General features: G+C 37.1%; 1 protein-coding gene across 2 annotated transcripts; it reads right to left on the bottom strand.

The window, feature by feature from the left end:
* Nucleotides 1–1,208: 1,208 nt before the first annotated feature.
* LOC148645595 (BTB/POZ domain-containing protein 10) lies at nucleotides 1,209–18,023 on the bottom strand. 2 transcript variants are annotated; one of them, XM_088611118.1, is made up of 9 exons: nucleotides 17,828–18,023; nucleotides 16,829–16,977; nucleotides 8,002–8,198; nucleotides 6,517–6,811; nucleotides 5,455–5,557; nucleotides 3,961–4,081; nucleotides 3,437–3,634; nucleotides 3,021–3,131; nucleotides 1,209–2,368 (listed from the first exon to the last, which is right to left on the bottom strand). In XM_088611118.1, the coding sequence occupies exons 2-9, from the start codon at nucleotides 16,927–16,929 to the stop codon at nucleotides 2,058–2,060; spliced, it is 1,437 nt and encodes a 478-aa protein (XP_088467244.1). In that variant the 5' UTR covers nucleotides 16,930–16,977; nucleotides 17,828–18,023; the 3' UTR covers nucleotides 1,209–2,057. The 2 variants fall into 2 exon arrangements, with proteins under 2 accessions (XP_088467244.1, XP_088467243.1); XM_088611117.1 differs by lacking the exons at nucleotides 16,829–16,977; nucleotides 17,828–18,023 and adding an exon at nucleotides 11,351–11,941.
* Between the last annotated feature and the right edge of the window lie 637 nt (nucleotides 18,024–18,660).

Raw genomic sequence — 18,660 nt, 5'->3', positions numbered from 1 at the left:
ATAAAATCTAGAAAAGCATGCTTCTGGGGCATATATATTCTTGTACCAATGCTCCAATTAATATTAGTGGCAGTTAAAGTTTACCTGTCTAAAAAGCACTCCACAAGCATTATTTTCCAAAGACTAGTAACAATCATAAAAAAAACTAACTAGACTTAACCATTTGTATCGCCTAATAAGTGTCACAGACATAAAATCAGCAAATATCTAAGATATTAATATATAACACTTTGTGCCAGCAATGGTTATTTTATACTTTCCTCTGAAGATTAAGGAAATCCTGCTGTCCGTAATACAGTCAAACAGACGAGCACATATCGTGTCAAAATACAGGATAAAAAAAGCTTACAAGCTTCATTTGGAGTTCTATTTTAAAAACACTGCTGAAATGATGGATTCATAGCATAGCATCAAGACCACTATCTTACGTCACACTGACATTATAAAACATTGACTTTCCAATCCTTCAAACGAGCCACATCCTTTCATTCCAAGAGGTGGGTTAAACCAATACCTTTTCCTGTGACTGAATGCCGGTTGCTAGGATACACAAACAGCTTTCTCCCTTAAGTTACAATATGAAGTTGTGGTCTACTTCTCCACATGTGTGGTCTGCTTTCTCTGTGCATGGTCTACTGCATGCTTGGATACAGATGACATCCACTGCAATTCACCCTCTGACTAAAATTACCCCAATTTAGAAGTGCAATTACCCAGGATCTCCTGTTATCCTGGCATTACATATCTGTATTCTACAAACCTAACCGTTTCTTAATCATAGATCATAGATGAAGTGACCTGAAAGCATAGGACGTCTTCACAGGAACATCTTATGCCTCACTAAAGTTGAAGGACAACCAGTCAAATACCCAGCACTAATGATGGTGAAAGACAAAAAGTGAATGCTAAGACAACTATTAAGTTATTCATTCTGTATGTCAGGACCTCACATATAAAAAAAATCACTAAATATCATACCTGGAAAACTTCAAGCCCAAGAACAGTACTGACAAAGCACTGTCTTGATGTAAAACTTGAGAAGTGGCACTATAATGCTCCCGAAAAACTGTGGCCAGTTCTCTGAAATTTAACTGAAAAGAATGCTGCAGTACACCACTCAGAATGTAACAAGACCTCTCAAACAGCTGTTGCTCCTATGATAATCACCAGAAATGCAAACATTGTAATAACCAATACCACACAAAACAGTCATTTTAAGTTGTTTATTAAACAATGGTTTCAAGCTTTGAACAAAAGGATCCTGATTGCAGGAAATTTACACATTGAACTGAATACACCCTGGCAAGTGAATAAACTTAAAACAGATGGGCCAGGGTAGGTGACACGCTTATTTGATTGGGTCACCTCGTAATAGAACAAGGAAAATTTCACACTAAAAAAAACAAGAAAAGTTTCAGTTGTTGAGCCTTCTTCAGATGTTTCTTTCCACCTGAAGAAGGCTCAACAACTGAAACTTTTCTTGTTTTTTTAGTGTGAAATTTTCCTTGTTGTTTATTGTTTCTCCTATTCGTCAGAGTGGAATCAACCTTTTCTTGTTCTTTTTCAGCCAGCCCATGCTGACGCAGCTCCCCACTCGAACATCACCTTTTATTAGGATGATTGAAAAAAAATAAACCCAAAGCATCAGTTCAACACCAGAATTCATTGTCCCAAATGTGCTCCATTCCCATGTGTTATTGCTGCTTCACTGCATGAGCAGAAGGCAAAGCAAGATTTTGCAAGTGAAAGCAAACTCAAAACACAATAGCACCACACTGTGCAAGATCTCAAACTGTTAAAGACTAATACTGTTGGACTGATTCAAAAGTAGTGGGTTGGTAAAATTAAATTTAAAAACCAATTTAAATAAAAAAAACATCTTTACTCCTTTGGTCGTAAAAAAATACACTGCTGCCAAAATCTTGCATCCCTCTTGGTGTAAAGGTAAACCAGTTCTCCTTCAGATTCTAAGGCTGCTGATGAAGTGCAAAGGCATTAAGGTTACAGTGCCACTTTTGCCCCTTTTCTGCAGCATGCTATGGTTTGAGGTGCGAGTCTCAGAGGGCAGGTGAGGGGGCGTCGGGATCGGGGTCGTTGTTGCCAGGCGGAGGATGAATTGGGAGGATGTCCAGCTCATCCACTTGGGGAGTGGGGTGCATTACCACCAGCTGGTCCTGAGGAATATCGGCTGCAGCTGCAGCCAGGTTAGTGATGGATTTGCTCTTCACACACTGGAAATCCACATGCCGACTCTTTCCCTCTTCCTTTTCCCAAGACATTCTGATGAAGGGTCTCTGGACGTAATTATAGATGACCTCTGGCCGGCCGCCTGGTCTCTTTTTCACCTTCTCTTTGTAAGTTGGGTAACCTATATTTTGAATAAAGAAATAGTAGCTTCAGCATTACTTAATGTTGTTTTACCTTTGCTGAAACTTTAAAAAATGTATAATCTCAATCCTTTCTACCACACCAATTAAATACTGCTAAAAACAGTTAATGGAGAGAAAAAGCAGAAAATTACAGAACACATACTGCCTTAAGTAACAGCTTACATTTTTTAGACATTTGATTTTCATCTGTCATCCTAATCATTTTGAATGTCAAACCACTTGAATGACTGTTATATCAGTTATTTTTAATGTCTTGATCTGAGCTGAAGTTTAAAAACTGATATTCATGGTTCTTAAAAAGAATGTTTATTGAAAAGTGTTTAGTTTCCCTGTGTGATTTTCAGAAAAATCCTAAATTCACTATACATCATTCGAATTCAATACTGCACTTACATATACACAGATATTACTGAACACACAGTCACTACTGAAGTATTAACTTTATACTTTTGCCTGGTTTAAAGTTAACTAGACATTCTTGAATAACTTTAAAGAGAAAACTTCTACTGTACTAAAATACCAATACACCGATGAAGAAAAAACTACAAAAATACAATTTGCTCACAAAACAAAACAATCTTGTTAGGTATTGTCTTAAATGCTTCGTTAACATGCAGTGCTTCATCTTACCTTCAATGCCCAATCTGATTTTCTTCAGACCCCTTTCCTTTAAAACAGATTTGGCAACATCTCTATTTTCTATATATTTGAAGAAACGATACAACTTTGTGCTGTAAATAACTGAAATAAAAAAAAAGGTTAGTCCAGCTTCAAGTCTATTCTTTTAAAGATATGCTGTAAAATGTGTAAGAAAATTAGTGTTTAGGAAAGTTTTAGAAATACTTTGTCACTTGGATTGCCATCTTAGTTGCAAAGATCTTGCTGTTTGTCTTTAAGAGTATTTTTCTAAATCTAAATAATGCCTTATGAACAGTAAATGCTTAAACTGAGTGTAGACTAATAAAGGGAAAGATTTAATGCATTCTAAAATACTTATTTACTAATTAAAGCTGTAGGTGGTTGCAAATGAACTTTTGTAGACTCACTCTGTGAATATTCCTCTCCCATCTGTGGAGGGTATTCTTCATCCCAGTCCACCACATCATCATCTGTCAGCACTACAATGTGACACTCTCTCTCCCCGCTCTGGGCACTGGCCACCATCAGTGGCAGGATCATCTCCTCCAGATAGAATTCAAACTGCCTGCGTGCTCCATCATTGGAGAGCTCATGCATTAGTGCACCTACAGGCAAACAAGAACAGATTAAGGTCAGCACATGACAGCTTGCATCCACAGCACACAAGCTCGCAAAACAGTTTAGTATTTGCTATGGGCAACCCAATTTTTCTGGAACATAATATCTGACAATTTTCCATTAAAATATCTGCACAGCAATTTGCATTTAAGAACAATTCAAACGAACTAGTCATCTCAAGTACTATAGTACACATTACAAGACGTTAACTACAAAGATGCACTTTCCATATATTAGCAAATAAAATACTACAACTTTCTCTGACTAATACCAATATCTGTTTGATGAAGAGAATCATAAAAGCCATACTTACTCAGGTCTCTGCACTTAATAGTGCTGTAGTCAAAGGAGATGCAGAGATAGTCACATGCTTCTCTTAGCTCCGGAATAGAGATTCCATCAGGGCAGCGGATTATCCCAGATTTATAGTAATCCTGACAGTAAAGAAAAGCACAGAAAACAAAGCAGCAGCCATTACTGAAGCAGCATTACTCATAAACCTTTTGCCTAAAAGCAAATGTCGGTAGCACCAACGATTCTTCCTCTTAAGTGCCCAAGTCTGCTCACAGGCTAAACAGCATTGGATCAGTCAAGTAAGAAAATACAGCGTTCAAACAGATTCTTTTCTAAATACTGCATAACTGCTGCAACTCAACTATCATTAACCCTTCAATGAATATTTTACATCTCACCCTTGTACATGTGCAGCATGGAGGTGCTAAACTGAAATTAATGATCCATCATCCCTCTGCTGCAGTCAACTACAAAGGTACAGACATCAGATAAATATTCATCTTAACCTAATTCTGTCTGAGACATCCCTTACATGTGCAAGTGCTCGAATGTCATACAGATAAGAGAAGATGGTGGAAACAGCATTATTAATAAAACAAAACTATAAACCCCCCAAAACAAACGTATTTTAACATTTGGTATAGTGTGTACATGTCACCAGAACCCTGCTTCACAGCTGCAGATACTGAAGCAGAAACGAAGGGCACTGGATATTTTGCTGATCCTTGTAAATCTGCTTTACAAAATCAGATATCATGGTCGGATGACAAGGTATAAAAACATTATAGGTGTAGTGTGATATTTTTAAACATTGTAAGCTATGCTAAGGTTAACATTATTCAATACACTTTTAATTTTAATGGAAAACAAATTTTATAAAATAATTCTGTGAAGAGAATCATTAGTAATACAAGGATATACAGCTAACTACAACCAAATCAGGCTGTACACATCCTTGAATATAACCACATTTCTATTCCTGGAAAAGCAATGATTCATGATTTGAGCAGTGTGATGACTAACGTGCATATTTAACACTTTTGGATTATTTTAATTTCAAAAGGATTCAGTGAAGAATTTAAGATTCCACATGGCACTGCCACACACCTACTACCCTCTTGCTCACACTTGAGGTCTGATATTATTTAATACAGCCTGAGGCTGCTAATACAGATTATACAATAAAAGCACACTTATTTTTATCTGGATATTTAAAATTTAAGTAATACTTGGTGATAAAATTGCTATTAAAGTTTTAACAGTAAGAATGATAAGTATAATACAGTTGCTTAAACATTTGTAGCTACAATGTGAACATTTTTAAAGTTGACTGTTTAACAACTGGACAAGAAAAAAAAAACTATTTAGCTCAAAAGCAACCAGTCTTGATTTTTTCCCACATCAATGACATTCACATTTTTTAATATGTATGAACTGTATAAAATGAAAGATGTACAAATCTATACTAATACCATATTTCCACACTTTTGAGTAATTGTAAACACATCCTTACCAGAATGGCTCGAAACACAGTAGAGCTGATGCCTTCTGCTACCTCATACTCTCCTTTCTCATTGGGTCGAGTGAAATTGTGCTCCCTTCCAGATCCAAACATTCTGTTTAATGCGACATGCATGCAGTGGAATATTTTAATATCATGGACATGCTACTTATTGATTACTTCAAAAGGTGTACAGCTAACCCTTGATTTAACTGACTTTGCATTAACTGACTTCGGAGTTACTAGACAAAATCTTTTGAAGGGGAATTTTATATGTAAATCACAAATAGGGGTTCACCACAATAACTGACAAAGTTAAATGAAAACATAATAACACTAACATTTTATGTAACTTACATTTAAATACAAGGTTTACCAGGCATGAATATCACTGGTACTCTATAGATCAACTGCTTATGATGGGTGTTTGTGTTTTTTATGCTTTAGCTAATATGCTTATATGTTAATGTTAAAAATAGCACAGGAAAATGTACTTTTTTTTAAATAAGTCAAAAGATCCAGAAAGTATACATATCATCTATTATATTTTTGTCAGTGTTTTCTGGCTAAAAAAATGGATTTGACAGACAAGTGTTAATAATGGATACCCCTTCCCCGTATTTGTCAGTGAAACCAAGGGAGTACTGTACTATAATTACTAACAAAATACAAACCAAGTTTAGAAAAAATGCTGAAATTTGAAATTAAGATTTCCTTTAAAAACATCCTAGCAATGTACAGAACAAAACTGGTCATTTCAAATAATTCCATACTGTCTGGTCATTACCTAAACATTCAGAATATTAAGAATACAGAAACCATCTGCCAACCACATCTAAGTATACTTGCACACCGGATTAAATGAGATAATCCAGTAAAAGTAAATGCGTGTGTCATCTCAACAATCTGATGTAATTTCAGCAGTTTTTTTCTGTGGGAGCATTTTTGTTCTTATAGCACTAATTGTACAACAAAAATCAATTGACACCCAAGGTCACAAAAGAGCTTCAAATGTCAGCAGTAACAAACCAGCTTTCATGTTTAATAGCACGAGAGCTGCATCATTTGCTATACCTGCCCAGCATCGTGTTAGGCTGTGCGGTGAAGATGGAAGGATCTACCACAAATCTAGTGTTATCCACAATAAGGGTTACTCTTTCCGAGGTTCTCATGCTTCTTGCTCCTTCTTTGACATTTTCGTAGACAAACACCATTTCTCCGACCCCCACACCCTTGCAGTTGCCCTCGGTGCTGGACAGGGAGCTGTTCCGGCTGCTGGTGACTCCGCTGCTGGTGGAGCCATTCGGAGAGGCTTTCTGAGGCCGGGGACTGCTGGGCCGGGAGGAGGAGTTGTGATCTCTCTCGCGATCTGGAATACACGCCCAGTCAAAGGGCAAAACCACACAATACTTAAAAACGGAAGGCTCTGTACCTCACGGATCTTGTTTGTGAATTTAAGATGTACACTATCCATCTGTTTGTCTTCCCCCCCTCCCCCCCAAGATGTAAGGTTTCATAACCATCAGCTTTATGTAAATGGTTTCTTTCCAAATAGTGTTAATCACCGACACAAAAAATACTTGCTCAGCTTACTCGCGTCAAAGCGCTACAGCATTAAGCATTATGGATTTCAGTATAGAGAACTGTGTACAGAAACACGAAACAAAATCTGGGTAGAAAAAAATTTAAAGCAATTAAAAAACAGCTGAAAGGCACAGTATTGGTCAAATGTGCCTTAGGTTCATCACTTGTAAATTTAAACATCTTAAAATGATATATTTATATACAATTTTCAGCAGCCATACCATTCACAGACATTTGTAACATACATTTTAGATGCTTACAACCATAAATAGATTCACTGCAGACAAGTTACAGTTTTCCTCTAATCAAAGCATTGGGTGAACTTCATTATTCATTTACAGCCCTAGCAATGAACACATTAAAAACACATCAGCAGCAGTGTGGAAGGAGCAATTTGGAATTCTTCATTCATCCCACTATAACAGCAAGCACCCCGGGAGGAAACGTATAATAAACACATGCACAGCACCACAACCGCATTCTAGTACAGTACATGCAGCAGTGTGGAAATGGTGAAAGACTGTCTAGTATTCAGTTATATATAACATAATAGTGTTTCTTTCAAATTTGTCTGACATTTTAAAATAAGGCACCATTTTTATAGTCTATACAATGGACTGTACTTAATGAAAAATACATTATAATTCTTGGCAAAATATTTAGATATACTCCAAGAAAGTGTTTTCTGACTACAGCTGCACATGCAGGGATGATGCAAACCCACTAACTCTGCCTTCCCTCTCCAGCCCCGCTACCTGCTGGAAATCTAGGACAGAGCTGTCGCAGCAGCTTTTATTTTTTGCAGATCCACCATTAAATCAAATGTTACTGTTTTGGTATGTGGATGTAATCATCTAAATCTCAAGATTTTTTTTTTTTAATGTTACTGTGTTTCATTACTACTTCAAATGTGCAAATCTGATCTACGCTTAAGTGTTGACAACAACAAAAAAGTCATGTTGTTCAGTCACTCACCACTGTTGTGCTGTCTAGTAGGGGAGGTGACATTTCGAATGCATGGAGTCAACTGGCTTTCCCCCCTCTCATGTGAGGAATCTCGGGATCTGTCACTTGACCTGCGCCGATCTCGGGACCGGTCACATCCTCCACTGGCACCATGGAAGCTCATCTTCACCAGATCAGCTTCAAGTTTAGAAGCACGTGATTGGGCACTGCAATTCAAAATTCTGAGTTAATCAAAAATGTCAAATTCAAGAGAAAAATCACAAGAAAGTCACACTGTCTGGAAACCTCTGCCAGAGAAATAAAATCTGTACAGATCTGCAGATTTCCTTGCTGACCTCTTTTTAAAACAATAATCCACACTAGTGCTGAGTAGGCCTTAACGAATATCAATAGGACCTTATTGCCTCTGGAAGCAAATGCAGGAACAAACATTAAGCTAAATTTGTTCGCAAAACAATCCCATGAATTTCCTCTGCATCACTCATCACTCTCCCATCAATACCTACTTTAAACAGTTCAGTAGAGTAGGTGATGAAGGCAATGCATTAGAAAATTCACAAATTAATCAAGCAGTTTTTAATTTTTGAATTACTCTCCCTTAGCTGGAAACACTACAGGTTAAACAATTATTGATCAAAATAAAAGAGTATTCAAAAGATTGCTTGTCTGTTCCCTGATGAAGCGATTTGTAAATTTGCAATTTGTAAATTGTTTGACTTATTGACGAAAGCACAACATTCAAGGACATAAGACCTCTGCATTGCTTCAGTCACAGAACTTGTTTTTTTTTTTTATAAGATACATGAAGATTTTCACATTAATACATATTTTACATAAATTAATATTTAATGCCATTTCAATTAAGGAAAAAATTAAATGATAATAAAAATGATGTATTATTAACTGCACAAGCTTGATCTGCGACTAGGAAAATACTTGCATACAAAACCCGATTTTGAAATGTGATATACCCTAAATGTCCTTGGAGTAACTCAATTACAGCACAGGGAGTTTCTGTGCCTGTGACCAAGCCCTAAAACAATACTTTATCTAGCTCACAAGGTTGCCTGCAGTTTAACAGGAACACTGCAGAAATAAAACTCTAAACAACGGAAATTTTGGTTTTGGCAATAGCATGCTTCAAAGCCGATTTAATCAAATATTTTGGAATATGTTTTTTTTACTGCCTTAAACTTTAAAGATCAATATCACCTAATGTTTGTAATTAAAGACATTAGACATTATATGAAACTAGAAGCAAGAAGATTTCCAAACAAAAAAAGATTATATAATATGTAATATACCTGTATTGTCTAGGCCTAGTACTGAAAAAAAATCTGCATTTGAAAAATGAATTACAGCATGTTACATTTTTATAAATACAGGCAGTTTTATTGAACTGAAGGTTTCACAGTGTTCTAGCACTAGTTGTAATATACCAAGATACAAGACCTGTAGTAACTCAGCCAGTCACAGCCTATTATAGTTATACGATTATGCTCAACCAATCATGCCACAGGATTTTCCTCATGTCATTTCACATCTCTTGATACTGTTAGGACTAGCACCATCACACCACAACACTCCCACCTACTAAAAGATGTCATCTCCACATTATACTGAGGCAGTATGGATTTCTATTTCTCACCACGACACTCCTTGTTTTCTGCAATCACTGCACAAAAACCACACCAGCTGAGTGAAAGGAGGCAAACAAATAGCAAAATTCTTTTGATCCAAATTTTCTTTGGACCAGGAGACAGCACACTGTCCTTTCATGAGGTCCAGGTTAATTATGCTACTTCCTACCTCCCCCTGGGTCCACATGCAGCAGGGGTGGGGTTAACAGCCTCCATGAGTCTTTAACCCACAGCTATGTATTTGATCAGTTTTCTATCTTCTTTACAAAATGGGTTGCAGTAAAGGCAAAAGAAAACGTAAAGGATGTTTACTGTACTGCACAGTTAAAGAAGAACAATTCAGATTCCCTCGCCAGGTGATACCGCAGCAAGCATCCCCAGGTCACTACCTGCTGTATTACATTGTGAAATACAAGACCCTCATCTGCGGTAAGAGGATATCCAAAGCAAATTACACTTAGGAGGAGCTTTGGCAAACATCAGCACAGCCGAAAACTTAAATACAGAGTTTTTAAAATTATGGTCATTCAATTGTGGAACCACAAAAAAAGGCAAGTCTGCTACCAGTGAAGTTTTTGCAAACTCAGTTAATGCATTTATTCATGGTACTTCCAATCAAGATATCGAAACACTTCATGCACAAACTTCACGTTTAGCTGTTGCCTAAAATAGCTTCTGTTTTACCCACTCATGGTAGGCACAAACATCAAGCCGAGCCCAACCTGCTCTGTGACACACCTCGAGTCAGACAGACCGGCATCCTGATCGACACACAGACCTCCACACACAAAAAGAAATCCTGGGCCTGAAGCACAGTTTTATGAATCAAAAAGAAGGGAATGTAGATGTGCTATTTCACTAACGTAACAAAGGCACAACCAGTAAAGTCAAAACAGGGTTTAGTGGAGTATTCACACAAAGAACCTACATCCAGGGTATTAACATAATTACTGCAAAGAAAAATAAAAACCTGCATTTCCTAAACCCATTTTGTAAAGACAGATGTTCCCTCCTGACAGCTAAGCTTTCATTCATATTATCAAAAGGCAATCCCAGCAGCCTCTTTACTAGTAATTGAATGAATCAGTGAAGTTTATTCACTTATGCCTCCAGACCATTATTATTACTATAAAAATACTTTACAGATCTACATAAAATTCAGTTTCATATAAAATAACAGATTTCCTCCATGTTTATGCTGGGGGGGGGATCTACACTAGCAGATTAATATAAATAATCCCTTCATTAGTGTAAATACCATTCACTACTCTTACACCTAACATTTAAAAGGTCTGTTATAGTCAGTGAAATGAAATTACTCTTGACAATTACCGTGAATATATTAAATGGTCCTACAGCTTTACGCATAAGTCTCATTTATAATTTAAAGTGCTGACAACACTATTTTTATGTAACATCGCTAAACAAAACAGGAAGAAGGATAAGAAGGTTAACCTCCGGTGATATAAAATCCAATTCTGCTTAAAAACCCTTCTGAAAACCAAGGCATTTGACAACAAATGGAGAAAATGTATTAATTCCCCAAATACTACAACATCTGCACAATGAACACAATCTCCCAACTTTAAAACTGAATTTGATTTTAAATCCATCACAGCAATAGAAAGTTTTTTTGTTCATACAGTTAATTCCATTAGAACATAATAGTTTTAGAACATAGTAAAGCACAGACAGTTAGACACCAATGTAGCACCTACCCCTCTGCCTCGCACGGTAGGTTAAAGACAAAGCAACATGGGCTGAACGGGGGGATGAAAGCACAAAAGACATGCACTCCTCCGAACAATGAAGCCTTGGAAGCCGGCTCAACATCCTTGGGCATTACTTTTAAAGTTCAGCATATTTGTGCTACTCCCATTACCGTTCTGGCATAGCCTTCAGCCTCAAGCACCATCTCCAAAGAAGACTAGAGAGCTTTTTAATTGTACAGTCAGGAAGAAAGAAAAAAGGCACACATTAAAAGCCATTCAGTGCAAGCATTGAGACCCGCAGGAATAAAGGCAAATCATTTTATCCCAGGCAGTGAGTCAGACGTGTGGAGTGCAGTGCTGCTGACGTATTTTGACCCCCACAGCCTCCTGCAAGCTGCTTTCAAGCCTGCAATTACTCCATCTCCAAGCAGCAGAAGCAGACCGATGATGCAGGGAACACAACCTTTATAAGAATGGAGAAAAACGGGAAGAGAAAACGGGAGAGCATGCAGTTCTTCTGGCTCTCTGCCAAGCACCGTCTGTGTAGCCATTCCTCTGGCTGTGAGCTGGCAGCAGCATCTATCAACTCGCAATGAAATATTAAAAAGATGGCCGCCTACTCTCCTCAACCCCTGCAGAAAATATATATATCAAGGAGGATTAAAATAGGACTCCTACCATTTCTATTTGCAACGATAGAGACACATCACTTGGCGACATGACGTTACAGCTCAAAGATCAGCCTGAATGCACAAAGAATCTGCAGGTTTCTGGTTTTTTATTCCTCCTTCAACTTCTATTTTTATATTCCCCTACATATAGATTTGTTAATCAATTTTAAGGGAAAAAATGACCTTACATTTTTTAGATTTGTAATCAGATTTCTAACAGATTAAATTTTAAAATCCCTTACGTGTTCTACTATGTAACTGTCTGCAAATGTACCTAATACATTCTAAAAAACAGATTACTGTTGTATTCTAAGAGACTTCTCTATGAGGTATCAAAACCTAGAAAAGTAGCTTCTACTAGATGCTTCAACTTTAAGGTGCAGTTACAACCTTAATCATCAGGACTGACAAATATTAACCTGCCATCTGATTTTGCTTTCCAATGACTACAATCACCAATCATAGAACATGTATAGATGCCTTGCTAAAAAGAAGTAGGAACACAAAATTTAAGATAAACCAAAAAGTTAAGTATGCTACTCCAGGTACATAGCAGTAAGACAGCTACTACATATAGCAATGTATGCTATATGTAGTAGGCGACACACTTAATACATATAGCAAAATTTTAGGTGCTGCATACTTGATACAACATATCACAATATTGTGGCATTTCTGTAAAAGTTTATTTACAATGTAACTACTGTAACCAAGGGCAAGGTGCAAAGGATGGCCTAAACCCAACACATTTAAAGCACTTTTCTTTGGGATGGGTAACAGATCTCAAAATATTTATAAGGAATGTATGCAATAAGAGATTTCTTTTTTTTTTCACCACACCTAGGACAGTTAACTGGCACAGATGGATGGTTTTATAAAAAGGAAGAATAAAGAAGGACAGAGATATACTGGAACAAAGCCATTCCAAAGGGGAAAAAAACTGAAATAAGGAAAGCATTACCAAATCATCTGCTTTAATCTGTTTCAGCATGTTCAACTGAAAGTGTTATTTTATAAAAGTAATTTTCAGTTAGAACTCAGTACCAGTACCACAGAGAAAGAGGCATTAGAATTAATCTATTGACTCAAATGCTCACTTAATGCATTTAGTTCCTCAGTATATAAAGCAGATGGTAATTTATCATAGAAGATCACAGACAAAGCAATGCCTATGCTCTGGAAAAAGATGAAATTTCATGATAAACATGTAGTAAACCCAGGTTCACCTAGAGTACACAACTGCATAAAGCTCAAGAAGACTCCAGCTAACACATTTAAGACCCTAGAAACACTGATCACTCATGCATGATTTTTTAAAAATGGTTTAATAAATGCAATGCCTCAATCAGGGTAGCCAAATTAAAAAAACATTGCCAAATCACAGGCACAGACAACAACTTGGCGTTGTAGAAAGAAATAAAAATCAAAAATCAATGAGAACCCATCAGTCTTGAGCAACAGCCAAAAATGACTTTACAAAGTCAGATACGGTAAAAAGGGAAGCTCATGAAACAGCACTGAAATAAGATGTGAGTTGAATTTGATATGGATAAGAAATCTTAGTTTAAAAAAAACAACCTAAACCTCAGAAAGGATTTTACAACCAAAATGTATCCATACAGTTAGGTTTTCAAAAACGTAATAAGTATTGTAACCAACATATTACATTTTCTATACCTCACTGAAAGAAATGACTGATTTATAAAATGTCTTTTGTACAGTGCTAGGTTAAAATACAAAGCTTAAAGGAGCTTGTGTTGTGCATATGCCTCAAGAACTTGTGTATCCAAAAGAAAATACATCTGAATTAACTAGACCAACTTGCACCTCAATCCTGCAATAGTATTGGTCTCTCTCCACTAGAGGGCAATAACGAAATGCATGGGTTAAACTAGGAATATGGACCACTGATAACCTATAATTTCTCATACTCTTTTAATAATAATAATAATAATAATTGCTTACACTTATATAGCGCTTTTCTGGACACTCCACTCAAAGCGCTTTACAGGTAATGGGGACTCCCCTTTTATTCCAAAAGGGCCCTAAGCCAACCTATATCTGAGCTTGGTGCAGATTCCAATTTGAATAAAATGAGAAAACAAAAAACAGAATACTGGGAGCAGTAAGTGCCGAATATGATCTGTTTATATATAAAGTTAATATTTATGATACTGGACTGAGTTCTAGATGAAAAATGTTATTCAATGTTGTTTAGTATAATAGTATTGTATTGTTGCTGTAGTGTATTGTTGTAATTTATATTATGTCTCATAATATGAGCTCTTGATATACAAAACAAATTCCCTTAGGGGCAATTAAGGTTAATTCAATGTAAAATATATTTTATGTTAAAGCCCAATTAAGAATAAAGAACAATTTGGGTTTTTTGTTCAGCTCTTGTAGCCTGAGTCTTAAGTCATGAGCAGAGAAGACAAGAATTATTGTTCATGTACAGCCTTTTGTCATCAACTGTGGAGGTCACAGTCCTGAAGACCCTTGAAAGACTGGTAAATATCCGAGTATGTGGGGATGCTGGGTGGAGAGGCTGCATGCTTTTTAACATGGGCAGAAGCGTGCATGAGCGAGGGTATTTTCACCTCTGGGAAGGCTGGTTCTCAACCGAAACCATGTGCCAAAGTGGGCAAACTCAGCTAGCAGGTTTATTCAAAACCCACAAAGGCAATGAAAGTCTAACTCAGAATCAATAGTGAAACACAAACTAGAGGACAAGATGAAACTAAAAGAAAGGGCATTACAATTTGAGAACAGGAGGCGCTTGCTCATTTTTCCCTTGTCTCCACAAGGTTGAGGGTGTCTGGAACAAGACACAGCCACATTGCAGAAACCCTGGCTTCTGTCAAGAAATAGCAGAATGATCAATAAGCTACCAGTAACCAAACAAGCTAGAGCTTCCTCAGATTATATGTGCTTTGTGAGATCTCTGGAGAAAGGACTCCCCTTTCACAGAATCGGAGAAGGTACTTATCTCTTTTGCATGTTTAACTATAGAATTGTATATACGCTATAAAGCAGAGCTACTGCAATACATACACTGTGATAAACAAGGGAGTTAGGAATTTTTCCAACTTAGGTAATGAAAGTAGATACATTTTGTAAGTGTTTATTAAGCATTACATTTCAATGTGTTTTTATACAATATACAAATTCCACAATCTTGCACATACAGTATAAATAATTTAAAAATGTTTAAGTTGGTTTGCAGTAAGAACTGTTCTGAGCCACCACAGGATGTAACAAATTCATATTTTAGGAGGCTCAGGGACGTCATACGGTGTCTCAGAACTGTTCTAAGTTTCTATAGATCCTAGCATCGTATTTACTTTTCCACTCAAGCTCTTATTTACATATTTGGACTAACTGTTACATTAATAGCATAACTGTACCAGCACTAACCTAAGCTGCCCTAAGTCAGTCACTCTGTTTTCAAACAACTGCTCCTTTAATTATCTGAATGTTTAGAGTAAATGTAAAAGACATGACATCCTATATATCTATTACATCCATGGGTGCGGTATAAACGGCTGACCCTGTGCTCTGACCCCAAGTTTCTCTGTCTGTGTCTCTCATGTGTCTTATCTTATATGGCTAAGAATGTAATTAGATTAAATATTTAACTGACTACCCAGGTTGAAACATACTGAGTACCCTGATAATTGCCCTGATCCTTGGGCCACCAAACAGCAGAACAGGCCTACACATCAACCTGGGGGAAGGTCACTTTAACCTCACCGAATTCATGTGGATATCAAGAAGGATGGATTTCAGACACTATTACAGAAAATACAACTGCTGTCTAACATTCCAAAATAATCTCACTTGCATCATTGCTTTCAAGGGCTTGTAGGCTGAAGTGATTTACAAACATGTCACGGCAAATTTTAGTTAACAGACAAGATTTGCTTTAAGAAAAAAAATTTAACACAAGAAAATGTATACGCCTTTCTATAAGACATCTAGAGGTATGGTCATGACAAAACACATACTGTTGTCATCACAGAAATAACATTTTGCAATGTACACCAAAGATGGGCAAAACTAAAAGGCACTGCCAGTTAAATTGACTACAGGTTAGCTTTTCAAGAAGCCAAGAGACCAGGAAAAATTAAATGTATGAATCTCTATCAAATACAAAACAATGTACAAACAATCATGACTCCATCCTAGATAAAATCTTCATAGGTGTTATATATACATATTAAACTTAATATATTACATCTAAAAATTAATCTACAAATGTAGTGGCAGATTTAGATTTCTTGAATGATCTATAGAAACAGAGCAACTATAAAGAAATCACTAACTTAATTCCATTTGCATCTACAGTATAGTTTTGTGCAGTACATGGAGCTATTCTCAAATACTGCATTTCACAAACTGTATGAAAACATTTATCTTTTGATTGTAGTTAACAACTTTAAAAAACAATCCCAATTAAAATAACAGTGCAGGATGACAACATCTACAGAAGAGATTAATCAAGAATGATTTTTTCTAGAAATCAATATCTGATGCCTTATCCTCCCAAACTTTGACACTCATATTCTGTGATTTATTACAGATACCATTTTGAAAACAAGGTTTGTTTTAATTCAGCACATTGGCAAGAAGACACATTTTGACTGGTTAACAACTGTTAGAAATAAAGTGATTCATTAAGCATCCAGCCAACACTGTGCTATACAAAACACCCCTAAAAAACAAACGTCCTTCTTTCCAATCGACTGCGTGTCACTGGCACAAAATTTACTTTCATCAACCTTAATCAGCCAAAGGTATAATTCCAACATACCTTGAGTGTTTATAGAGTTTGCGTGGCCGGCTGTGAGATTTCCTATCCCAATTCTCTGGATCACTTGAGTTGCTATCATAAGCATGAGGCCGTCCTGCCATCACACACAGATCTCCACTAGCAATTCCTCAGCACACAGTACTCATAACCTGTCATTAAGAACACAGAACATGAGCAAACATTGTACTTCCCGGTATTTCACACACACAGCTCACAAAATGTCAAATGAAAGGTATTATTTCTACATCTTCCCGAATATGTATATAACACTTTGACTATGTCAGGACTAAAAAGCAAGACGGTTCACATTGGCTGAAAACGGTCATTCTACTATGTATCCATACTAAGGGCCGGCCAGTGTGTAACAGGCCTGTATTTAATTCCTCATTTCTTGCGACTGGCTTGGCAGACCTCTTCCCTGGGGACCAACATGAGGTTTATTCCATTACGACAGCACAAATGAACTAAATAAATGCGATACTAGTTAATTAACAGGAAGCAGTCGACGCACGGAAACAGCACTACTGTACCTACATGAAGCCTTTTCAGTTTAACACCCACTTACAGTGTTCAAACCAGCTCTCTCGGTGAGGTAGGCCAGAGCTACAGAAGACAAGGTATCGTAATACTTATTGGCAAAAACAATCAACTACAATTTAAGCATCGCAAGCCTGGATTATCTAAAAAGCAGGAACAAAATAAAAACGTTGTTTACAAAACAAATCTTACCGGAATGCGTCAGCTACGTACTGTATACTCCGAGTCACACAGCATTCGGGCAACAAAACAAGAAGTGCATATCACACCGAAACTGATCGATGAGTTTGTCACCATTTTAATACTACATAACTAATACGATGGCAAAACAGTGGAGGTTCTGCTTCAATAAACAAAAAACAGTCAATTTCACTATGACCAAATTTGGGTCTAGAAGGGATTGTACGCGTTTTCTAAGAATGATGGACGCTCTCTACAAACAACATGAAAACGACTTCTTACCTTGTCTGGCTCAGAGTACATAAGCATCGATGATCCAGGTGCAGCACGCATTTAAGCTACAAATGACACAACAATAATTAACTACATTCTAGTTAGCTTTCTTGACACACTCCGACAACCCAAAACTACTCTCGCTTCAGGTTCGTAAAAAAAATGTCAGGGCCCTCAGTCGCCCCTCTCACGAAAACCGCTCGGATCTCGCGAGACTTCCTTCGTTTCCATAGATACCCTACACGTGCACCTAAGGTGGCGAATCAGATGACACAGAAGGTCACAACAAACCCAAAGTGAATCTTATTGGCTCTCCAGCAAGAGCAGAAAAGTTTCAATGGTTGCAGCGGAGAAATACAGTGCGGATACTACGTTTCATCCGCCCATATCACTTTTGGTGACAGCTTTAACCTAAACTGAGGGTTGCGGTGAGCCTGTCATGTATGCTGGACTCCCACAGACATACTGTGCATACAGTCATGATGCATCTGTTGGATGACAAATAATGAACTGAGGAAGACATCTGTTGTACCGCTCCCTCGGTTGCAAATGATGGATAATCAGATGTTTTGGAAACGAACAAATATATCAATCGAATAACACCCTCAATAGTATTAAACTGCTAGTCAGGTGTCAATGTAACTTTTGAGACACACTTTGTCTTAGCTAAAACACTGTCGTATATGCATATGTATATGATATTTATATTGATTTATGTATTTTCCCGAAGCTTTGATTTTGAATAATGTTCAACAGGAGAATGCGATGTGACCTAACGTTGTGCCAGAGAGCAATAATGTAAGAGCAAGCCAGGAATGATTTCACAGTAGGTGGATATTGCT

This window comes from Lepisosteus platostomus, chromosome 18 (genome assembly GCF_059453375.1).
Source record: "Lepisosteus platostomus isolate fLepPlt1 chromosome 18, fLepPlt1.hap1, whole genome shotgun sequence".
NCBI classification, from domain to species: domain Eukaryota; kingdom Metazoa; phylum Chordata; class Actinopteri; order Semionotiformes; family Lepisosteidae; genus Lepisosteus; species Lepisosteus platostomus.
Note: the sequence above shows the minus strand (reverse complement) of the source record. Positions and strands in the feature narration are given on the sequence as shown.